Source organism: Capsicum annuum, chromosome 5, assembly GCF_002878395.1.
Source record: "Capsicum annuum cultivar UCD-10X-F1 chromosome 5, UCD10Xv1.1, whole genome shotgun sequence".
NCBI classification, from domain to species: Eukaryota; Viridiplantae; Streptophyta; class Magnoliopsida; order Solanales; family Solanaceae; genus Capsicum; species Capsicum annuum.
In genome coordinates this window covers 113,610,414-113,635,909 of record NC_061115.1, presented here as the reverse complement: position 1 = coordinate 113,635,909, position 25,496 = coordinate 113,610,414, and the positions used below count along the sequence as shown (strand labels likewise).

At 38.7% G+C, this 25,496-nt stretch overlaps 1 protein-coding gene across 9 annotated transcripts in view; it reads right to left on the bottom strand.

Annotated features, from left to right (window-relative positions):
- Positions 1-25,496, bottom strand: part of LOC107870618 (protein PHYLLO, chloroplastic) — a 53,122-nt gene that overhangs the window by 4,073 nt on the left and 23,553 nt on the right. For 8 of the 9 annotated variants that reach the window (XM_016717206.2, XM_047413129.1, XM_016717204.2 and 5 more), the window contains 11 exons: positions 23,099-23,224; positions 22,890-23,021; positions 22,697-22,811; positions 14,030-14,185; positions 13,492-13,728; positions 13,207-13,374; positions 10,992-11,135; positions 9,940-10,401; positions 9,358-9,651; positions 9,120-9,277; positions 8,900-9,007 (listed from right to left, as the gene is read on the bottom strand). In XM_016717206.2, coding sequence (XP_016572692.2) covers positions 8,900-9,007; positions 9,120-9,277; positions 9,358-9,651; positions 9,940-10,401; positions 10,992-11,135; positions 13,207-13,374; positions 13,492-13,728; positions 14,030-14,185; positions 22,697-22,811; positions 22,890-23,021; positions 23,099-23,224 — 2,100 coding nt within the window. Of the gene's footprint in view, positions 1-914; positions 1,041-8,899; positions 9,008-9,119; positions 9,278-9,357; positions 9,652-9,939; positions 10,402-10,991; positions 11,136-13,206; positions 13,375-13,491; positions 13,729-14,029; positions 14,186-22,696; positions 22,812-22,889; positions 23,022-23,098; positions 23,225-25,496 lie in introns of those variants that run through there. The other variant, XM_016717207.2, reaches the window with a different exon arrangement.

Sequence of the window (25,496 nt, the reverse complement as noted above, 5' to 3'; positions counted from 1 at the left end):
CTTGGACATATCACATCATCCTCATTGCATTTCATACATTATGTACATGGGTTGTGAACCCCTCATGGGTCCTACCTGGGAGCAATGCTCAATAGGTGTATACAGAGGTAATGTGATAACCTTGGACATATCACATCATCCTCATTGCATTTCATACATTATTTACATGGGTTGTGAACCCCTCATGGGTCCTACTTGGGAGCAATGCTCAATAGGTGTATACAGAGGTTATGTGATAACTTTGGACATATCACATCATCCTCATTGCATTTCATACATTATGCATCTTCACTGTTGTGCTTTCGTGTTTGATTTGATGTACATCTATTTTGTATTCTTTTTGTTTTTGAATCTGGTTTATGTGATGTATTTATAACTGTTAGTGGAGACTGTGTGAGCTACCGTTTGGGACATTTTCTGATTGCAGGTGACATGCTCATAGTGTGTATTTTATATACCTTTTTTCTACTTTACTCAGTCGGCCTATGATACCTACTGAGTATAAGTGGACCGTACTCAGCCCTACTGTGCCCTTTCGGTTCAGATTCAGGTTCGAGTGCGCTGCGCGACAGCTGAGTTCGAGCGATAATTTGATACATTCGAGGTAAGGGCCACTCTATGCTTCCAGAGTCGACCTCCGACCTCATCCTATCTAGTTTATGTCTTGTCTTGTATTCAGAGACAGATTGCGGTTCCTTTTGGATTATCAAATGTATTTTCAGACTTCGAGTTGTATGATTGTTCTTACACTGTGGCACCGGGTTTTGGGATGGTTATGGTATTGTTTTGATATTCAAATTTCCACTACTATCGTGTATGTATGGTTCGACTTCACTCTAGAAGTCTAGCCTTGGAATTTTGGTGTTTTCTTATTTCATATCAGTTTGGGTGATTGGCTTACTTGTCAAGGCTTAGCCGCTATAAGTGTCATGACCTTTAGTTTTGGGTCGTGACACCAATCCCTCACAGCTTCCATCTTCTGCAGATAAATTGACCTTTAGTTTTGGGTCGTGACACCAATCCCTCACAGCTTCCATCTTCTGCAGATAAATTGAGACCCCTTATTCAGTCTTGAAATGTCCCAGATACTCAATCTTGAAAAACAAAAAGAACATTTACTTCCCTTAGCAAATAGGTGTTGTTTAAGCATCTCTTGAAACACAACCTTCAAATGGTGTAGATGATCTTTCTAGCAGCTACTATAGATTAGAATATTATCAAAGTAAAAGCCAGCACAAACTTCCTCAAAAATGCACGAAACACTGATTAATCAACCTTTGGAATGTGGCAGGGGCATTAGATAAACCAAATGGCATGACATATTATTCAAAGTGGCCAAAATGGGCCCTAAAAGCAGTTTTGGGAATATCCTCAATGGCCATCCTCAATTGATGGTGCTAGAATATGAATAGAAATAGGACTAATATATAAAAATCCTACTTGGAAAAGAATTATACTAGTGTCTATAAATAGGATCTTGATGTAATTAGGTAAACACACAATTCGATAATACTTTTTCCTCTATTATTTCTCAAATGGTAGAAATTTCAAAAAAAAAACACTAAGTCACCGTGAGTCAATTTTCGGTGACTGATTTGTGTCATTATCTGTTTTCTGGGTTGTGTGCCAAATACACCACCCCCAAGAGGATAGGAAAGTTCAAGTGCCAAAAAAACCCAACCAAAGTCGCCGAAAAAATACAGTCCACGCGCCGCCACGCGCTTGCCGAAAATTTGTAATTCCGATGAGATCTGTACCACGCATCGGCGTGTGAGACTTCTCTGGTCCACTTTTTTCAGTTGTTCCTTTATTGTTGGGTCGCCCAGATAATCTGACTCCGACCAGTTACTTTTTTTGCAATTCCGTCAAGTTTTTCCAGATTTCGATCACCGAAACCCTAATTTCGGCGACTTTATATTTTCTCGACAAATTTTCAGAGATTCAGATTTTGTTTCTTGGTATTTTCAAGTTAAAATTCCCAAGATATCTTTTGAATATGATATTTTTGGCTCCAAAAATATTGGAATTGGAAGTTCAAGTCCTATGATTACTTCCGGACCATTCATGGGAAGTTTAAATTATTTAGCCTAGGCTTCCTCGGTTGAGTTGTGGTGCAAAGGTCAAGGCGTCTACGATCACTTAAAGAACAAGGCTAGAGTGGTAGATGAAAAGGCAAAATCTAGTGCGGAAGATGCGAAAGCCAAAGAACAATGGGAGAAAGTTGACGCTTAATTATAGTCTCTTATGGCGATCTATTGATTCCAAGTTGATGCCCTTGTTTCGTCCATTCCAGACATGTTATCTAGTTTGGAAAAAGGCTTGTGCTTTATACACTAATGACACATCTCGTTTTTATGATGTGATATCTTGAATGACCAACTTGAAGAAATAGGAATCCGATATGTCTACTTCCTTGGGACAAGTACAAGCAGTCATGGAAGAATTTGATGCATTGATGCCCGTTACTGTAGATGTGGAAAAACAACAAGAGCACAGACAGATATTGTTTTTAGTTCTTACACTTACTGGACTTTCTACTGACCATGATTCAGTACGTGATCAGATTTTAGCTAGTCCTACGGTTCCTACAATTGATGAGCTATTCTCTCGTCTGCTACATCTTGTCGCGCCTCCCAGTCACAAAATAATTTCATCACCCATCGTTGACTCCTCTATTCTTGCACCTCAAACCATAGAAAAATAAATATATCAGCCTATGGAGAATCGACAAGGAAGAGGTCGTTATGAAAAATCTCGATCAAAGTGCAGTTATTGTCATAAAGTGGGACACACTCAGGATATGTCATATTTTGCATGGTCCACCACCCAGTTATGATCCTATTGTTGTAAGGAATATAATGAGTTCCTTCAAAACTGAGCAAGTAAGCAAACATCTCCATCGCCTAATCGACCATCCAATAATGCTCATATTGCCCAGACAGAATATGATGAGTTCCTTCAGTATCGAACAAGCAGACATCTCCACAAGTAGCCTCAGTTGCCTAGCTTGATACTTCTGTTGTTCGTAATCCTTTTGCTTGTGTTTCATAGTCTAGTACTTTTGGACTCAGGTGCTTCTAATCATATTTCTAGTAACAAATCACATCTGTCTGATATTGTTTAATCACAATCTTTTCCTGCTATTACTTTAGCCAATGGGATCCGAACAAAACCAAACGGAGTTGGACAAGCCAAATCCCTATCTTCTGTCACTCTAGACTTTGTTCTTTATGTCCCTGGTTGTCCTTTTAATCGTGCATTTGTTAGTCATTTGAAACGTGCCCTTCATTGTAGCATAACTTTTTTTGATAATTCTTTTCTAATGTAGGACCGCGGTACGGGACAGACGATTAGCACGGGGCATGAATCACAGAGCACTTACTATCTTACCTCTTCAAATTCCTTCACAACATGCTCCATTACAGACCCTCCAGACCTAATTCACAAACGTTTAGGACATCCAAGTCTATCCAAGCTACAAAAGATGGTGCCTAGTTTGTCTAGTTTATCCACATTAGATTGTGAGTCATGTCAACTTGGGAAACACACCCGTGCTACTTTTTCATGTAGTATTGAGAGTTGTTCAAAGTCTATTTTCTCATTAGTTCATTCTGATGTTTGGGGTCCTATTAGAGTCAGTTCACCCTTAGGTTTTCGTTATTTTGTTAGTTCCATTTATGATTTTTCAAGATGTACTTAGGTTTTCTTAATGAAAAATATCTATATTCAAAAGTTTTTGTCCTGAAATACAAACTTAATTTGGTGTTTATATTCATACTTTTCGTAGTGATATACCTTAGAATACTTATCTTCTCAATTTCAGGAGTTTATTAGTCATCAAGGAATCAAGGAATAATTCACCAGACAAGTGTACACCTCTCAGCAGAACGGTATAGCAGAAAGAAAAAATAGACATCTTCTTAAGACTGCTCGCACTCTTCTCATTAAATCCTTTTCGCTGCATTTTTGGGGTGATGCAGTCCTCGCATCTTAATATCTAATTAATAAAAAGACATCATCTTCCATTCAGAATCAGGTTCCCCATTCTATATTGTTTCCACAGTCACATTTATACCCTATCCCCCCTCGTGTCTTTGGGAGCACATGCTTTGTTCATAACTTAGCCCCTGAAAAAGATAAATTAGCCCATCGTGCTCTCAAGTGTGTCTTCCTTGGTTACTCTCGAGTTCAAAAAGGGTATCGTTATTAGTTCACCGAATTTTCATCCTTACTTTATGTCTACCGATGTCACCTTTTTTGAATCTCGACCTTACTATACATCTTCTGATCATCCTGATATCTCTGAGATTTTACCCGTATCTCCAGACTTACCTGAACCAACCTTTGAAGTATCAATGGTTACTTCTACATCTCCAGTTGTAGTGCCACTTCTAACTTATCATCGTCGTCCACGTCCACCATCAGTCCCAAGAGATTCATGTCATGCGTCGGACGCTGCTCCTACTGCGGACTTGCCTTCTCCTAGCCAATCAGTTGCACTACAAAAAGGTATGCGTTCCACTCGTAATGCTAACCCACATTATATGTTCTTGAGTTATCATCGTTTATCACCACCCCATTATGTTTTTGTATCATCTTTCCTCTATTTCTCATTCAGGATGGAAACAGGTTGTGATAGATGAGATGTTTTCTTTACACGTGAGTGGTACTTGGGAGTTTGTTTCCCTGCAGGTAAATCTATTGTTGGTTGTCGTTGGGTTTATGCAGTCAAAGTTGGTCCAGACGATAAAGTTGATCGGCTTAAGGCTCGTCTTGTTGCCAAAGGATGCACGCAAATATTTGGGCTTGATTATAGTGACACTTTCTCTCCCGTGGCTAAAATAGCAATTGTCCATCTTTTCCTACCCATTGTGGTCGTTTGTCATTGGCCTCTTTATCAGTTGGATATTAAGAATGCTTTTCTGCATGGTGATCTAGAGGAAGAAGTCTATATAGAGCAACCGCCTGGTTTTGTTGCTTGGGGGAGTCAAGTAGTCTTGTATGTCGATTGCGCAGGTCACTCTATGATCTGAAACAGTCCCCTCGAGCTTGGTTTGAAAAGTTTAGCACAATAATACAGCAGTTTGGCATGAATCGTAGTGGAGCTAATCACTCAGTGTTTTATCGACATTCTCAACCAAATCTGTATATTTATTTGGTGGTTAATGTTGATGATATCGTTATCACTAGCAACGATGAAGATCGTATCACTAAATTGAAGTAACATCTCTTTTAGCATTTCCAAACTAAAGACCTCGGCAGACTAAAACATTTTCTAGGTATTGAGGTTGCTCAGTCCAGATCAGGTATTGTTATTTCTTAACGCAAGTATGCCTTAGACATTCTTAAGGAGAGAGGAATGATGGGATGTAGACCCATTGACACTCCTATGGATCTAAATGTTAAACTTCTGCCAGGATAGGGGGAGCCACTCAGTGATCCTGAAAGGTATAAACAGTTGGTTAGAAAATTGAATTATCTCACCGTGATTAGACCTGACATATCATTTTCTATGAGTGTTGTAAGTCAGTTTATGACTTCCCCTTGATAGTCATTGGGGTACAGTTGTTCGTATTCTGCGATATATAAAGGTAGCTCCAGGTAAAGGACTACTTTTAGAGGATTGAGGTCACGAACATATCATTGGATACACAGATGCTAATTGGGCAGTATCACCCTCTGATAGACGTTCTACCTCTGGATATTATGTTTTAGTAGGAGGTAATTTGGTGTCTTGGAAACGTACGAAACATAGTATGGTTGCTCGGTCTAGTGTGGAAGCAAAATATCGAGCAATGATTGTAGCAACTTCTGAGCTAATTTGGATCAAACAGTTGCTGACAGAGCTAAAATTTGGAGAAATCGATAAGATGAAACTCGTGTGTGATAATCAAGCAACCCTTCATATCGCATCAAATCCAGTGTTTCATGAGAGGACTAAACACATAAAGATTAATTGCCACTTTGTCAGAGGAAAAATACTCTCAGGAGATATTGTTACAAAATTTGTGAAGTCAAGTGATCAACTCGCAGATATCTTCATCAAGTCTCTCACCGGTCCTCGTATTAATTACATTTGTAACAAGTTAGTTACTTATGATTTGTATGCACTAACTTGAGGGGGAGTGTTAGAATATGAACAGAAATAGGAATAGTATATAAAATTCTACTTGGAAAAGGATTGTACTATAGTGTCAATAAATAGGGTCTTGATGTAATTATGTAAACACACAATTCAATAATATTTTTCCTCTATTATTTCTCACACAGATGGTATCCAGACCTAAGATCTATTTTGGAAAAAATCTTAGATCCTCTTAATTTGTCCAACAAATCTTCTACAATGGAGATGGAAAATTTGTTCTTCACGGTGGCTTTATTCAAATCCCTATAGTCAACACATAGTTTCCAAGTCCCATCTTTCTTCCCTACCAAGACTACAGGAGCAGCAAAGAGATTGCTACTTGGTTGAATAATGCCTTATTCTAACATTTGCTTCACCAATGACTCAATGATATCCTTCTTAACAGAGGGATATCTATAGGGTCTTGTTGATTGGCTTGATTGGCTCAGTGTCCTGTGCAGTACCACTCTATGATCAAACACCCCTAGATGGTAGCTGTTATGTAGGCTCCTCAAACAAGGTTTTGAACTTCAACAATAGACCAGCTAAACTAGGGTTGTGCTCAGTTTCCCCTTAGCTTCCAAAGCATACAGCTGTACCTTATTACACATGGAGGGGAATGGGGATTAACTGAATCATGCAGAGTTCTGAATGGTTACCTGAAATTCTTGCCAAATTGCTACCTCCGGCCGGAGCTCAGTATTTGTGTGCTAGCTCCTCTCAACACGTCTCTTCCCCATGTATACAAATTCCATTGTCAACTCCCTAAAGTTAATTTTTACGTCTCCCAAAGTGAGAAGCCACTGCACCCCTAAGACCATATCCTAGAGGTAATAATAAGTCAGCAGAGAATTCTGTTCCTTCTAGAAACCAAGAAATTTTGCACATCTTGTCCACGCACATAATGCCATTAGCTACAGCTACTGCTTGAGGTCTAGTCTGAGTAATAGAACACCCCAATTGTTCTACCACAATGGGATCAAATGAAATTGTAGGAGCTTCCAGTGCCCACTAGAATATGTAATGGTTTCTTTGCAAGATAACCAATCACCTTCAGTGTCCTGTAACCCAAAGACCCATTGAGAGCATGAAATGAAATCTTCGTTTGTTCATTTGCTTACTAACCTTAAAGATCCTGACTTGCCATCTCTTCTGGTGGCTCTTCCAGTTGTAACTACTGTTCTCCCATCTGCTGCTCCTCAATTTCCAATATATACAGTTGCCTATGCCTTTTGCAGTTATGCCCAAGCACAAGCTTTTTGCTCTCCTCATTCATTTCTTTTGGATTCAACCTCCTTCTACTGAACCTCTTTTGAATTGAAGATTTCCCATTGGTGGCAGTTGGTAGAATTGGTTTTGTTTTGACCCTTCTGCTCCATGAATCTTCTTAATGGAATAGTAGGAGTCTGTCTAATGGCATGGAGATAAGCCTCCTGCATCCTAGCAGCTTTAAACACCAGTGATAGAGTTGTGATTGAAAATCTTTAGTGCAATATTCAACTCTAGTCTTAACCCACCAATGAAATAGCTTATGCATTTTCTTAAGAGAGATTCACACTAGTCAAGTTTCTTTCAAAGAATGCCTGGTACTCCCCCTTCACACTTCCTAGCTGTTTCATCTTCTTAAATCTCTTCCATGGGATCATGAAAGTCATTCCCAAACCTCTCTACTAGGGTCTAGGGCTATCACATATTCATTCCATGTGGCTGGATGAAAGTATTGCCGATATCTCATGAAGGATAAGTGCCATTGAATGGCCTCCCCCCACTGATTGCAATGCAGCTACTCCAATTTTCTCTTCATTTCGTACATTTTCCATCAAAAAGAACTGGTCAATCTTGAATAACAAAGATTTTAAATCCTCAGAGGTAAACCTCAAGAGCTCCATCCTAGACCATCTGGAAAAAACAGAATTGTGGTGGTTAGTAAAACTTGCAGGACTTCTGCTTCTACCCCTCTGTAGTCTTTCCCCAGAACCCCCCTCCTGCCGAGGGTTCATCTTACTGCTCAACTGGAGTTTTATCCCTTCAAGGACCATGCGCAGCTGAGATCTGATCACGCAAGTCAATTACCGTTTGATCCAACCTTTTCGGATTAGAAACCTCTCATGCTAAAGTTCTCATTTCAGCAATCACCTTCTGCATCAATTGTTGCAATTCCCCCATTTCTACTGGGGAATTCTCCATGGATGTTTCACCGACTGTCTTAATTCCTTTTTCCAACAACGCCAAGGATTCACTTGCCTCTGATACCAATGTTAACAGATTTCCAGGGATCAAGAAATCCGAGAAAATCTAAAGCTAGGCCAGGAGCCCTTCGGAGGGAGCTTGAGAATGAAGCTTAAAAATGGGGATGAAAAAGAGAGGGAAAAATAAGAAGATAGGACAGAGACACGGGTAATACTTTCTTATTGATTCCCAAAATGAACATATACAGGATTTATATCAATTGCACGTTCACAATTTCAGTTGCTCGTCTAGCTAACTATAACCGACTAACAGTGACTAACTGTGAGCCTAACATTCATAACTAACTTTGCTGATATGGACTTGATCTCTCAATTACCTGTATCACTTTCCAGCAAATATAAGATATCTATTTTTCATTCTTCTCTTTCTTATTTTCTTTTCTTTTTCCCTTTATCATTCCCTTTTTTCTTTCTTTAAAAAACTCAAATAATTTATGTCTGAATTTGCATGAAAGTTAGGAAGGGGAAAAAAAAAGAGAATTTACACCACAAATTGGAAAAGGCAAAAGATGTTTCATCAACTTACGGCTGTCTCCCAACACTCAGATCTGATAATACTCTCGCAAGATTTTTCAGATCACAATGCTGCAATCGGCTTGCAAGTATTTTATTGAAATGTGGATGAGTTCTTAAACTGCACGATGTAAACATACTTAACATGTTAGCAATTGGTATGGCACAAATATCTCATGTAGCACAAAGCAAGAGTAGATGGCAAAATCCTATAGAGAGGATCTCATCAATACCTATTCCAGAGATCTCCAGAATACCAAGCATCTAAAAAGGGCTCTAAGCCAGAAGAAGCAAGAGAGCAGGCAGCAAAATCATCCTTGGCCCTACGTACTTTTCTTGCTGCTTCATCTATCAATCCAGGACTTCCAGATATTATAACAGCTCCAGAAACCTTCCATCAAAGATATTGAACAATCATATCAACGGAGAAATTTTCTGCAAAATACCATAGAAAATATTCATTTAGTATACCTTGTCATTGTATCTTAGAGCCATGTAGAGTGAAATCCTTGCTCCCATAGAATAACCAACAAGAACAACTTTTCGACATTGTAGGCTGTCAAACAACTGCTGTAATATTTTTGCAAAGGCCATAATTGACAACCCTGGTTCCTCTAAACCATAATCCTGGCCTAGCAAATTTGATCTACCATGTCCAGGTAGGTCCACTGCAATGCATCTAGCTGAGCCTGATATAGCCTCCATAATAGAGATCCAATCTTCTCCAGTTCCAAGGAATCCATGAAGAAACACTACTACACTACTCTGCATACCTCAGATTGTGCATAAAAGTATATCATTGGGTAGTTCAAGGTTAATGAGAAATATAAAAATTTGTCACCATGTTAAATAACAATATTTTACAACCATAATTGATAGAAATAGACTTATCATGAAAGCAACCAAGCAGGAAAAATAAGATGACATCTGGTTTCCTTTGTCATGATTTTTCCTTATTTTTTTGCCCAGACAAATTCAGCAACAATATATTGCAGGAAACTTCTTCAACTAGCTATTACCATTCCCAGAATACATTAAAATTTGACTACGTACATCATCGTTCTTTCCAATTTCTTGCACGTTAAGACAGATGGAGGTGCCTTCAAGATCAGCCACAAATTCATATGCATGAACTTCTCTGAAAGTAAAATCACCACCAACTGCATCTTGGTTGAATTGAAAGCGCTGCAGGATTTGTCCAGCGTCAGTAACAGATGCCTCTACAACACCATTGGAAGGATTATAGCCAAACATTAAAGGCCTTCTGCTAACATCTTCCCTAAGCCATTGATAAGTTCCAAGACCGTGGGCTACGCAAGAGTTTTCTTCCTTGTTAAGAATTCTACCTGTATCTAACTTCAGCAGGTCAACATACCGTGAGAACAGAATTAAAGCTGACAAACCCAAGGAACTTTCAAATGTGGCACTGATAACAGCCATCTTTCCCTGCTGGTGAGCCCATCGCGCAAGCAATGCTGCATTTTCAAAACCTCCAACAACGCTTGGTTTGATAACCTGACATGATTTGGAAACTGCTTTTATTTGTAGTAACAAAGTCAAATCCAGCTACCTAGTTACTGCAACTGTAAGCCTACTTTGATCACGATCCCAATTTTGATAATAATTGACTTTGCCTTTGAAACTTCATTAGATGCAGCAATCATGAAGTTCAGTCTCTTATTTTCAGTTTACATACGGTGACATCCTTCCAAACATAGAAAGTGATGCAAGCATAGGTACATAAGATAAAGTAGAGGATTCACTTCATATGAATAGGATGAAAAGAGTCTCTAATGACTGCAGCTGTAGTCATTATTTTTGTTTTTATTTTTTTGTTAAGATAGAGGGGGGGTGATCTTGCTCCCTGTCCTTTGCAAGTAAATGGGTTACAAGAGACCGGATGATTCATTCACGAAATTACTTTGGACCAATAAGATCGAATTTTTTATGCAGATCAACTCATATATACAAATCTAATAGGAAAGAATTCCTTTTTTAAATAAGTATCTGATAGGGAACAATTTCCATATATAATATCTGTGTGCAACAATTAAAAACATGCCACATTCTAAGTAATGATAGACCATAATACCCTGCAGACTTACGAAAGCAACTATCATTGGGTGAGTGTACTTTGCAAGCACAATAAGGTGATTTTTTCTTATACTGTTGATAGTTTCATCCAGAGCTACTGGTAAGCCAGTCTCCTCGCAGAACTTGATTATATCATCTTCATCATTAACAGGCTCCTGAAATAACCAACATTTAATTGAAGCATCTAATAATGGAACAGAGAAATAATGTCGAGAAATGAATGCCTAACATTTAGCCAAATTATGATGTCGAATTGTCTGAACATTAAAACAATGGCCGAGTGACAGGACACAAGCAATTTACCCTTTTCTAAACCACCAATCCCTGAAATTAGGTATCCAGTAGATTGAACCTTTGCAACTTAAAGATTATAATGCTGCCTCATAGTTACGGTAATTTAATGCCTCAGGATGTTATTTCGTTAATGGATATCTTCACAATCATGTCTTATTATTGCCTTTTGCAACTATCTTAACTTATATTCAATTCAAGACCAAAATCTCTTTCATACCACTTCAGTAATGTAACCTAGTAACTCATTTTATCACTGTATTGCTCTATTTGTGTGGTGTAGAAACATAAAGGTCATCGAATAAATATTCTGATATGCAAGCAAAGCTGCATATTCTGATGTAAAGACCAAGATATGTTGAGCTTCAGCACAAATATTAGTTGAATCTACAACATCAAAGGAAGCAAAAAAGGAAAGAGGAAAGGTCAATGGCTTCTGAAGAAACAGATGATAAAATGCGTCTAAATCTGTTGACAAGCTTAATTGTACGAGATGAATCTTAATTACTAGCTTGATTGTAGGAACTTTGTTTCCCAATTAGGTGTAACTAAATATTCTCTTATTATTTTCTTTCCTAGAAAAGTCGTAGAACTCTTTGTATAAATACCCATACTCATGAGATGCAAGGATATACTGAAATAAAAAGAACTTCTCACTTAAATTCTACATGGTATCAGAGTCATTGATGCCTTTTAAGGTTAGTCTGAGTATTTCTCCCTCACAGCAATAAGGTTATCTTTTTTCCAGAAGAAGGTTGAGTTTTATCCCTTCTTGAAGCTATTCGTAACTAAACTCTGCTCCTGGCAAAGTTGTAAGAAAATGCATACCACCACAGGCCCTAGCCGTTGCCAGAAACAACACCAGACACATCTCTTGAAAGAAGTTGGTATGACAGGCTACAAACCAACAAAATTGCTCATAGATAGCAATCACAATTTACAAACAAGGGTTGGAAGTCGGTTGATTAAGAGATATCACAAATTGGTTGGAAGACCCATTTTTCTCTACCATGCCAGACCAGTCATAGCCTATTTAGCCAGCTTGGTGATTCAATTAATGCAGGTCCCCGAGATCCTCATATGTAAGGCATCTTTCACATTTTGCAATGTTTGAAGTCTGCTCCAAGGAAAAATGTTCGTTTTTCTCCAAAGATTATAACCTCCAAATAAAGGCCTTTACAGACGGGATCGGGCTGGATCTCTAGATGACAGAAGATCTACATCTGGGTATTGTACACGTGAAGGAGTAAATTCAGCTACTTGGAGAAACAAGAAGCTAAGTGTAGTTGCTAGATCAAGTGCAAAAGCAGAATATGAGTTATGGCCAAGGTATTTGTGAACTTTAGCTACAAAATTTTCTAGAGGAATTGAAGACTCTCTGGAATAGGGACGTTTTTCTTGTTCTGTCACAACATGGTTGCCATTAGTATAGCTCGTAATCCTGTACAGCATGATCGAACAAAACATATTGAAATTGATCTACGCTTCATTAAAGAAAAGGTTACAAGTGGCATCTTGAGTTAGTTTCATGTGTCATCAGAAAACAGTTAGCTGATGTGTTTACCAAAGGTCTCAACAAACAAATTTTTCATACACTGGTTTGCAGTTGGGCATGTGCAACATCTATGCACCAATTCGAGGGGAAGTTTGGTCCCAGTTAATTACTAGTTTGATTGTAAGAAGATTGTATCCTAATTAGGTTTAAGTAAATAGTCTCTTATTATTTTCTTTCCTACAATAGGTGGACATAAGAATATACTGAAATATAAAGAATCTTTTTCTTCTTTTGTCAAATTCTACAAAATTTTACTCCCTCCATCATGGAAGTGTTCTCGGTGGTTCTGCCCCTACTTAGAAAATAGGCATTTCATCCCCTAACTGCTGGGGAAATTATGACCAGCTTACAAATTTCTACCAAGTGATTTGGTGCATTACCTCAATATACTGCAGGCCACTATCTTTTACAGAAAGGCCAAATTTAACAGCTTCATCATAGTTCCAACGTCGATTTGCATCAGCACGCAGCTCAACCTCCCAACCAACTTTCTTTCTTACCTCCTTTATAATTGCAATGTCCACGGTGGGATCTGCTTGACGTGCTACCTGTGTAGGACAAAAATTTAGTTGTTAAACTTTTTTAACAAATTGGGATCATAAAAGCTTCCACTGAAAGTAACAAAATTACGACCAAGTTCCACATTTTGTAAATGATATTCCCACCTTCAGCTTTATAACAGTAAATCCTTCTTTGACAAGTGTGGTTGCAACAAGAGCCATTTCATTGGGACCACCATTAGACTCAAGCAGTGCACAAACTTTGACATCTAAAGAACTCCCAGTTGCTTCTTCTGTTTGTCCGCAGAGTACATTCAACAAGCTTGAACCTTCTCTAGCTGCAATAGCATTGAGGACAGCCATCTCCAGGCCAAATCTCACACTAGGGAACATTGAAGTGGGCTAGAAATGAAGAGAACATAATTCAGAACTAGTAAATTTGAAGAGATATAAGGGACAGCCCGAGGCACTAAGCTCGTACTATGCGCAGGGTCCAGGGAAGGGCCGGACCACAAGGGTCTATTGTACGCAGCCTTGCCCTACATTTCTGCAAGAGGCTGTTTCCACAGCTTGAACCAGTGACCTCCTGGTCACATGGAAACAACTTTACCAATTACGCCAAGAATCCCCTTCAACTGCAGCATTTCTAGATGTGCCTATCACTATCCCTCAAAAAAAAAAAAAAAAAGATGCATCAACCTACCTGGATACCTAAGCTTTGCCACAACCAACGAGAAAATGAACCCTTCAGCAAAGGAAGGGAGTGGTCAATAGTAACTCCTTCCAAAACATAAATAAGGAATTGAAGCTGCTCTTCCACATCAAGTAGGTTTTCTTGGTGGACCTCAAGCGGTGCAACCTGTTTATAATAGATGACAACCGAAAATTTCAGCTTTCCAGAGTTCTGTCGAGGAATTGGAGAGAGGAAGGCAAGGGGATCAAGAGAGGGAGAGGGACGAGCAAAGCAATACATTGTTAATAATTTTAAAGCTTATTCTTGAAGATTTGGTTGGTCAAGAAATTCAGGTTACAAGTTGAATATCTTATATGCACTTCATTTCTCTCAAGTGAAAAAGGACAAACAGCAAGATGAATATCTCCAATTAATGTTTCTGAATATACAAGGAAAAGTTCATCAATGTACTATATCCAATTTTGTTAGGTTTAGAGTATCATACTTTCTCCTGACCTAATTATCAGGCCGACCAGGTTTCCTTTTAATGACTCGTGAATTATGCCTGTTCTGATTCAACTTCAAAAACAATCATGCCTGTTATGGCAAGATAATGTATTGCATCTATGTACAGAAAGGAATGTTTAACTGAGGCTTCAACTACTGAACAGCTGCACCATCTGTGTCAAGCAGGAGTATCATAGTATGAAAGGAAAAACTATCCTCAACGCCTTAAAAAAAGGTATTAGCAGTCACCTTCATCCTAGCTTATCTCACTTCATCATTTTTTGTTGCAAGATGACCGGCTATCACAGTTCTAGAGCAGCTAATTTATGACATGCTCAAGACATTGTTATCGACTTTGGATTGCATGTAACCCTGCTCTACGCTAACAGTTTCTCTTATTTCTATGATGTTGTAAAGATATGGCACTAGGCCTAACTCAACCCCAAAAGCTAGCTCATGAGGTGAGGATTGTCCAAGTCCATATAAGTAGACCGCCTGTCCATTCCCTAACCAATGTGGGACTTTCACCCACTCTAACAGATATAATGGGATTATTAGAAAATAAGACTAATGATGATTACCAATATGTGCAACTCATAACATACTTGGTACAATAAATTTATGTCCTATTTCTCTCTTCTCAAAAGGTTTGCATTAGTTACTCTCGCCGGAATCACCAACAACTTCATCAACCACGAGCTATCACCTTCTATGGTAGCTCACCTAGCCTCCTTTCTTCTTTAGGCCTTTATTCATTATTCTATCATGGGAGATAATAGGATATACTTCAACCAAGTTTTCAAGTCGTACGACATCACCAGATGGATTTCCGACAATACTTCTTGGTATGACTGGGTGGAAAGAAGCAGGAACATGTTAAGGAGGGTCACACTTAGCGAAAAGGTGATGGAATGGATTTGCTTCATTCTCAGAGTAGCCGCCAGTAGCCGCCTCATCTGATAAAAAAAGATCGGGTGAGAAGATGGAGATACAAGGACCAGGCAGCAGAATTCTTTGGTAACAGGAAATATAATGCTCATGGGAGATACGTGAGCATTTTATCACTAAAGGGACAGGACAGATCAGTCATCATTGTACCTGAAACAGACATTTATGCTGGGTGGAGGAGTGTGGCATTTAAGGTACAAAGTTTTATTAAATGCACTCCACAAAAGGTGATGAAGATCCAGTACGGGACATCTGATAAAAAGGTGCCTTTTGCAAAGGTAGTCTCAGACAGTAAATGGCAGAGCAACAATTCAGAGACTTCCACATCTAAAGGGAAATTGACTGAAACAGATGAAGCTGTTAAGAACAGAGAACAAGGAGTGCTTGGAAGGTGCATATTTGGGTCTTTTGGTATGAACAAAGCAGAAAACCCTACTCTATCTGATGTTAGACGCTGGACTTCAACAGTGTGGAAGGTCCTTGGAGTCAATATATACGAGATGATGGATGGTTGCTTTCTATTCGAGTTCCCCAATAGATACATGGCGGAGCAGATCCTCCGGGGAGATTGGCTATGGAAGGGAATCAGAATAAAATTAGAATGGCGAAATCCTTATGCAGCCTGTGAACCATCTACATATAAGCCTAAATCCACTTGGATTAGGGCTATGGGTCTGCCTATGCATTTATAGACGGATGATATTTTCCATGAGATCGGTGAACTTTGTGGTGGTTAGCCGGCGACAGAGGAGGAAACAAAATTGAGAAATCATCTCAAGTGGGCAAGGATCGAGATACAAGGCGATGGCCGGAGCATCCCAAGTGAAGTATCTATCTCTAGAGATGGAATCAAATTCCTCATCCCAATCTGGGCAGAGAGAAAAACTCAATTTGAGTTGTCGCCGGAAAACGGTGGAGAAGTCACCGGAGAAGAGAAGGAGGATCATGGGAAGACCCAGCGGATAATAGAGTTTCAAACCTCTATATCCAAGTATATAGGGCTGACCGATGTTGACAGAGCAGAGGGTGAACACATGAGGACAGCTGACCAAGTTTTTAAAATTTCTGAAGGGACACTTGCGGAGCATGTGCAGAATTTTTAAAAAGATTTGGGCTTCAAAACATCTGGGCCGGATCAAGCGATAGCTATTTTTAATAATTTAAATCCACAGCCCAAAATCGACTTATTTGAAGTGGTAATTGATGAATCTCAGGAAGATTACTCTTCAGTTCAGCGCATGCAATCCAGAAACATAACATCTGCAGAGGTCGGAGAAGTTAATGGAGTCCAGTCGCGAGAGGAACGTCTCGAAGAAGATAAGGGAGCAGAAATTGACTGTGAAACCAGCAACAAAGTACCTGCATCCGAGAAACAAGGGGAAGTCGTCACAAGTGACCTCAAATCACAACAAAAACAATTGGAGATAGTTGATTCTGGGGAAATTTGGGATGTACAGGAGATCGAACCCCTATGCATCCATGTTAGACCTGTTGTTACTAAGGTCTATAAGCGCAAGAAAAAGGGTGAAAATAAAGCATAAATGTATCTATTTTATTTATTAATTATTACGTGGATGTATTTCTAGTAGTTTCTACCAGTTAACTAGCAGATACTTAACAGATTAGGCAGTATTTTGTGATATATTGTAGCAGGAAGAAAAGAATAAAAGGGGGAAGAACATTCTGTAGGATGCTTCTGCAAATTAGGAGGTTAAGGTTTCTCGAAATACCTTGGTTGTTGAAGTACTCTCTCTAGTTGTCGCTTGTAAAACTCATTCTACTTGTTGGTAACAATTAATAATAGTTGAAGTTGTTGTTTCTACTTTTACATTATTTCTGGAAGTGTACAGATTCTTGTTAAGGAAATTTCAGGTTCCTAACAATCCAACAACAAGAAGCATTAATTGAATCAGAAAGAAGGGCTACAGCATGGGTACAACAGAATTTCCTCAAACTTCATAAGATGTTTGGAGTAAATTTTCAGGGACTTGAAGAGGAGGCACTAGAGCTTCTAAAGCAGGTAGATGCAAGCAGACAGGCAAGAAGAATGGAACAAACAACGAAAGTTAAAAGAAATAGACACAAAGGTGCGCAAGAACTGAAGAATCTTATAAATTTTGATGTCAAGTTCAAGAGTACTGGTGATAGAACAAAGGGGAAGGACGTCTTCAATCTGCCTCATGAAGATCAAATTAATATCATGGATTGTTAGAGGGTTAAAGGGACAGGGGAAAAGGATAATAGTACATAATTTGATTCAGGAATGGAAAGCAGACATAGACTGCCTCCAAGAAACAAAACTAGAAGGGAATGTGCAGGAACTTATCAAACAAATTTAGGCAGGAAGATGGATCAAACATGCATGCTCAGAGGCTAGTGGAACTAGAAGAGGAATTCTAATTTATGGGATTCAAGAGCTTGGGAAGGGGAAATAGTACAAGTTGGTGCTTACACGCTATCCTGCAAGTTTAAGGCGCAACTTTGTGATTTTGACTGCAACATAACAGGAGTATATGCTCCTAAAAGTAAAGTAGAGAGGAGACTAGCATGGGAGGAACTAGCTGATATAAGAGGACTAATGGATGGACCATGGGCCATAAGTAGCGATTTCAATATATGCAGATTTCCATCTGAAAAAAGGGATTGTAATAGGAATACTTCAGCCATGAAAAAATTCTGAGATTGCATAGAAACATGGAACTCATTGACCTGCATCTAACTGGTGGCAGCTACACCTGGTTCAAAGGGGATAATCATACCACTGCTTCTAGGATTGATAGGATACTAATATCCACAGAATGGAACAACCTCTTCAGCAGCTTAAAACAAACCACCTTACAAAGAGTGACCTCTGACCATGTGTCAATTGCACTCCTTGGTGGCCAATGGGAACAATCTAAGTCATACTTTAAGTTCGAAAATTGATGGCTGAATTCTGAAGGATTTGTTAACAAAGTGAAGGAATGATGGAGTGGTTTTGAGTTCTATGGGAAACCAGACTGTTTTGGCATGTAAATTCAAAGCACTCAAAGGTAAGTTGAAAGATTGGAGTAGGATGGAACAGGGGAATTTGAAACTAAAGAAGAACAATATTTTGAATTAGATGGCTGAGATAGAGTCCCTTTTGAACAATAGAGCTCTAATTGAAGAGGAAACTGCCAGAAAAGCAACGTTCTTTATGGAATATGAAGGTTGTCGAAAGAATGAAGAGGTGGCCTATAGACAGAGATCAAGGGCCCTATGGCCTAAGGAAGGGGATAGAAATACCAAATTCTTCCACCAAACTGCTAATGCTCATAAGAGGTACAACCATATTGATCAATTGGAAATTCAGGGAGAGACTATTTCTGAGCAAAATAGAATCAAGGAAGAGATCATATCCTTCTACAAGAAGCTATATACAGAACCTGAAGATTGAAGACCTTCTGAGAAAATCAACAACCATCCAACCATTACAGAAGCTGAAAAGGAAGCCTTGCAAACAGTTTTTGAGGAACAAGAAGTGTTTGAGTGTCTAAAGTTATGTGCTATAGACAAAGCGCCTGTTCCTAATGATTTGATGATTTTACAATGGGATTCTATCTAAAGTGCTGGGAGGTTATTAAAAAAGACAATATGGAGGCTTTTCACAACTTTTACTCAAGTGAAATTTTTGAAAAAAGTTCCAATGCAACTTACATTGCTTTGATTTCTAAGAAGACAGGAGCTAAGGAACTCAAAGATTTCAGACCCATAAGTTTGATTGGTAGCTTTTACAAGCTAATATCTAAGGTGTTAACAAAAAGGTTGAAGAGAGTGGTAGATAAATTGGTGGACAAACAACAGATGGCATTTATCCAAGGCAGACAAATAATGGATGCAGTGCTTATAGCTAATGAAGAAATTGACTCTAGAACTGCACAAGGAAGATCCGGTATACTATGCAAACTTGATATAGAAAAAGCCTATGATCATGTGAATTGGGAATTCATCCTTAGTATGCTGAGACAAATGGGCTTTGCGGAGAAATGGATCAACTGGATCAAGTTTTGCATATCTACTGTGAAATTTTCTATTCTCATTAATGGGTCTCCTGAAGGTTTTTTCAATGCAAATAGAGGAATAAGACAAGGGGATCCTCTATCACCTTTTCTCTTCATCATAGCAATGGAAGGACTCAACAACATGTTGAATATTGCTAAGGCAAACGGAAGTATACACGGTTTTGAAGCTAGCAATGTAGTTGGTAGAAGCATAGAGATCACGCATTTGCAGTATGCGGATGACACCTTAACTTTTTGTGGTGCTAAAGAGGAATAATTGTTAATCCTAAGACTAATCCTAGTCTATTTTGAGGCTATATCTGGTCTCCACATTAACTGGAACAAAAGTCACTTATATCCAATTAATGTGGTTCCTGATATGGAGCACCTGTCTTTGATCCTAGGAGTGGTAGGCACACTACCTTCAATCTACTTGGGAATGCCATTGGGTACAAAGTCTAGATCCATACACATTTGGAAACCAATTCTGGAAAAATGTGAAAAAGCTAGCTAGATAGAGAACACAATACTTATCAATGAGAGGGAGATTGACTTTGATAAACTCTGTGCTAGATGCCCTACCTACATATGTTTTCCATCTTTCATATACCTCAATCAGTTGCTCAGAGGTTGAACAAAATCAGAAGGAACTTTTTATGGCAGGGGAACAAGGAAAGAAAATGTTTTCATCTAAATGCTTTCATCTGGTCAAATCAAAGAATATCATTAGAAGTAAAAAACATGGAGGTTTAGGAATCAAAATCCTTAAGATTCGAAGTAAAGCTCTTAAGGTTAAGTGGCTATGAAGATACTAGCAGGAGAATCAAGCTTTGTGGTGTAAAGTCATCAAGAGTAAGTATGAGGAGCTCAATAAATGGGTAACAAAAGAGGTACACACTCCATATGGTGTTAGCCTCTGGAGGTTTATCAAAGTTTTTTGGCCATTCTTAAGTAGCCATTAAACTATTAAGGTGCAAAATGGGAGCAAAACTAGCTTCTGGATTGACAAATGATTGGGTCCTGAGAACCTAAAAGATCTTTTTCCAGATATTTTTCCCTTGGCTCAAGACCAACAAAAGACGGTTGCGGAAATGTGGACATAATAGGGGTGGGATCTGATTTTAAGAAGACATCTTAACGACTGGGAAATTCCCAGAATGATTGAACTTTATAAACTTTTGGAGAACTTTCAAGGTTTGAGAAAAGGAGAAGATTATTTATGGTGGCAAGGGTACAGTAAAGGCACATACAAGGTAAAAGATGATCATCAGCGCCTCAAATGGTCATGGAAGCATATCTGAAAAACCAAAGTGCAACACAAAGTGGCATGTTTCACTTGGCTTCTGGCCAATGAGGCAGTCCTGACCTTGGACAATGTCTCCAAGAGGGGAATCTCTTTATGCAATAGGTGTTCTTTATGTGGAAAAGATGCAGAGACTATTAGACATCTTTTCCTGCATTGTAGATTCACTAACCAGTTGTGGCAGATTTTCCTAAATCTCAAAGGCATTTCTTGGACTATGCCTAGCAAGATTGATGATACTCTGTTCAGTTGGGATGAGGCTAGTTTCGGAGCTAGAGACAGAAGCAGATGGAGGATGATTCCGGCCTGTATTTGGTGGACTACATGGAGAGAAAGAAATGAGAGATGTTTTGAGAATAGGAGCAACAACTTACAGGAGGTCAAACTTAAATGTATTTTGTTGTTCTATTTTTGGTGTACAAATGTCTACTCTAATGAGACTGAGTCAATTCTAGATGTTTTAGGATCCATCTAGAGTAGGTTTAGCTTAGGGGAAGTTCATACTCCCTTTTGTTTGTTTGTAAATATGATTTTCTTCAGTACTACCTAAGTACTACCTAAGTACTGCTTTAATACAAATGTTACCAGTTCCAAAAGAAAAAGACTAATGATGCTTAGAGGCAAGGCCAAAGATGACAATTACCATGCCATCCAACATCTGTTGTGAGAAGCCCATGGTGAGAACTTAATATTTAAGGTCAAACTTTTCCATGACCACTGACCGGTTCATTAGATTGACACATTCAATCATCTATATGCAAGAGAAATACATATACAAAGAAACATTAAGATGATGTGGCAATCCCAGGATCGGAAAGCATTCACAAATAACTAGGGAGTTGGATGATATACATACACAACAACAACAACAACAACATACCTAGTATATTCCCACCAAGTGGGGATTACATGATATATACATGTATATATATAACGAGGTTTTACATTTAGCTGTAACTATGCACTTTAAGCAGGTATGTCACTATCACAGTGCAAGACCATGGCACATATTGTCTGCCTTGGCCCAACAGACCTCACAAAATTGTCCCTTGGGCTACGTCATCATTGAATCCCAAAGCGTGGGTACCATGACAACTTGTGCTGTGTTTTGTATAGCATTTTCCCTCTTTTCAGATGTGGGATTTGCCTAAGGTGTAATGTGTAACTCTACCTCATAAGCTTGTCATACTAGATGTCTACCCCTTCTTCCTGACATGCTCTCATCAGTCCGCCCTCTGTCAAGGGGCTCACATACACCCCCTTTTAGGGACTAAATTTTCTCACTGAGGTTTGTCCGAGAATCTTACTATGAGGATCAGACTCTGATACTTAATTTGTCACAATCCAAATCCCTGGCATATACTGTCATCTTTGGCCCAACAAACATCATGGATTTGTCCCATGAGCTCGCGGGCATCAAGCCAAGAAACACACATACCATGTGAAGTGATCCATATTATGTAGCAGTTCGCTTTTCTCTCCCTTTTTTGATTTGAGATTGCCTAAGGTGTCATGTGTAACCCTTTTCCCAAAAACTTGCCATTCATTCCTATTGACCCATCCTCATTAGCCTACCTTCCATCAGGACTGTCACAATAGCATGAATTCAGCTGATGTTATGTTTCTGATAAGGGTAATGTACAGGTACTTGCTTTCAATTCAATTTATTTTATTTTAGTTGGTTAAATTTTTTGTACAGTTTGGAGAATCCATGTGAGGTACTCGTACCTATTTCATAACCACTCAACATTGATAAGTCAAAGCAAACAAAGGATCCATGTAACATAGCTAAATGCTACCTAGGAAAATTTCAAGAACAATTAACCATGCATCAATAAGCTGCTTAGTTGCCGGACTATCTACCAAACATGTGATCCTCCCGAGAAGGGTGAGAATCAAGAAATGATGGTGAATTACCTCTCCATATCCAGTACTACCATCTTCAAGATACAAACTTATAACGAAGCCTTCTCGGTGGTAGGTGGATATATGACAGGCAGAAGTTGAAGTAGGAGGAGAGGACAGCTGAATTCTACCATAAAAAGTATAAAAAGTCATGTCAACTTTTCAGAACCCCAGACAGAAATGTGTGCAGTATATATATGCTAACCTATATTTTGAGTACTGCATTTTACCAACTTTGCTGGGTATCAACCCATCATTCGTGGAATTCAAAACAGTTAGTTTTGAAAGGCTGTTGATAGCATGATCCAATCCTTGCTGTGAAACTTTTCTCAGCATACTGAAAGAGGAAAATATCTTAGTTGAGAATGTTCTCATTAGTCAATTTAGTAAGACATTGGATTTTAACATGACTACCTATGAAAGGCAGCGTTGGCATCAATGGTGCTATCAACCTCTATAACAAAATCTTCCTTGTCCATTTGTGATGCTAACAGAGCATCTTGAAGCTCCATTTTGCTCTGTACTTTCAAATGCTTCACACTGCAAACAAAGTATAACAAATTTAACAAGGCACCAAGTTTGGCTAATATGGGCTGTGAAAAGGTAATATCAACTTAACACCAATATCTGTATCAAACTATTTGAAGGAACTTGTCTCAATTTAATAAAACTAATTTCTTACTAAAGAAATAAGTTCTAGAAGAATGCAATGCAACTTTGTAAGATAAAACATACATAATTATGGTGCGAGAGACAAGCCATTACAGTGGGATAATATAATCTGGCAACCTAACATTCTAACCAACCCTCACATTACTATTCTTTTCTATTTTCGACAACCATTATAGTGTTAAAAGTTTTATTTCATCTGAACATTCTGGCCGCATCAAACCTTTTTTTAATGACTGTTCTAGCTGCACCACTTTTCTTTCTAGCCATCATTTTGGCTAGAGCCTCTTTTCTATGATTGCTCTAAATGGCTAGACATCTCTTCTTGATGACCATTCTAGAAGCATCACACCTCTTTCCGGGCGACTGTTCTGGCAGCACATTGCCCCTTTTTTCAGTGACAATTTTGATACCTCTTTCAGCCATTCTCAGGAAGCCTGCCACTATAACTTTTTCATCTATATTCGGTGACCATTACCTTTTTCATATGTTTTTCAAACAACCTTTCCATCAACCACCTGATTTATATTTTTCAAAAATAAGTAAATCCAAGTCGGATTTGGCACCTTGAGTTTTAGAAGGCATGTCAGTATGTTGTGTTAGTCTTGTAATTTTAGCGTAAGAATACTCGAAGAGTTAAGTACTTAAGTTGGATACCGTCTCACATTGGACAAAATTACATGTTGTATTATGTTTGACACCTGTAGCTGTCTAGTATTCATCAAACGTCTTCATTCAATCTCTAATTATCTCACCATAAGAGAAACAAAAGTTGGGTCAAGCAGGCCCCTGCCGATAGGCAAAAGCTACTAAGTCTATACTAAAACTATGAACTCTGAAACAAGACGTGATATATTCATCTTTAAAGATGTAACATACTTGGGTCAAAACCAGAAAATTCATGCATCCATCTTTAAAGGTGCAATATACATATTATATTGACATTTTAACAAAACAACATACAAGAAGCATATTACTTTCACTGCAAAATGCTTGTCCTTTATGGCTTTTAAACAGCTTGATGACGGATGGATATAGGGGAATGAGAAAATGAAACTAAGGGAATGAGAAAATGAAACTAACTGTAATCTACAAGGAAAGAAGTTCCCCATCGAAGGGTGTTTGTACAAGTGAACTACTGGCTAAAAGGTGAACTTCATAATAAGGTTGCTGCTACCGTAGGAAGTCCTATAATCTCTATGAAGAGATATTCAAATATATATCTTGAGTCCTTGTAAGTACGTAAAGAACTAAATATCATAAAGGGGGGAGATATCCTGATGCAACCCTGAATCCAATGCTAAGAAGCTGCGAACCTGCTTGCTTCAATAAAACTCCCTTACACCCTAAGACACGTGTTCAGGGAAATCAAGTTGAAGAGGAGCAATAGGTTCTTCATTACACTTGAGAAGGACCTGTAATAGATGTTTCAAGAGCAACTGATAATGAGGAAAAAAGAAAAGAATAAGAGATCTAATGGAGCAACTGACAGAAGAAAAAAATGTAGATATATTGGTTCTCTAGAAGTTAAAAATGAAGATCCCAGAACCCAAGTAGGAGACAAAGCAAGCAGTTTGAGTGAACCACAGAAATGTGTGTTCTTCAAGAAATTTGAGTCATGCATATGCCATGCTCAATAACGAAGCACTGGAAGGCCACAAGTCCAAAATGGAACAACATACATCATGAAAGAGTAGCAACCAAAGAAGACAATGAGGAGAATAGATTATTGTACATGGAGACATCTCAAGGGTGTTTGTACAAGTTGTCCATGATACTCTTGTAATGGCCCATCGCGCTAATGATATTGTCCGTTCTGGATATAGACATGCCCAGCTTTAAAACGTGTGGATAAGGAGTAAGGCTTGCTTACCTATATACCCAATATCTCTCTTATGTTTTGTCGATGTGCGACACCTCCCTCGGCTAGGGTGTCACATACGGCTTAGCCCGCTAATGATATTGTCCACTATGTGTTTAGGCCCACACAGCTTTAAAACGTGCCACTAGGGTGTAAGGCCTGCTTAATAGTATACCCAATATCTCTCATGTCTTTTGTTGATGTGGGACTCTTCCCAAAGCTAGAGCGTCACATACACCCCCTCTTATGGACTCAGCATCCTCGCTGAAATTTGCCCCACCA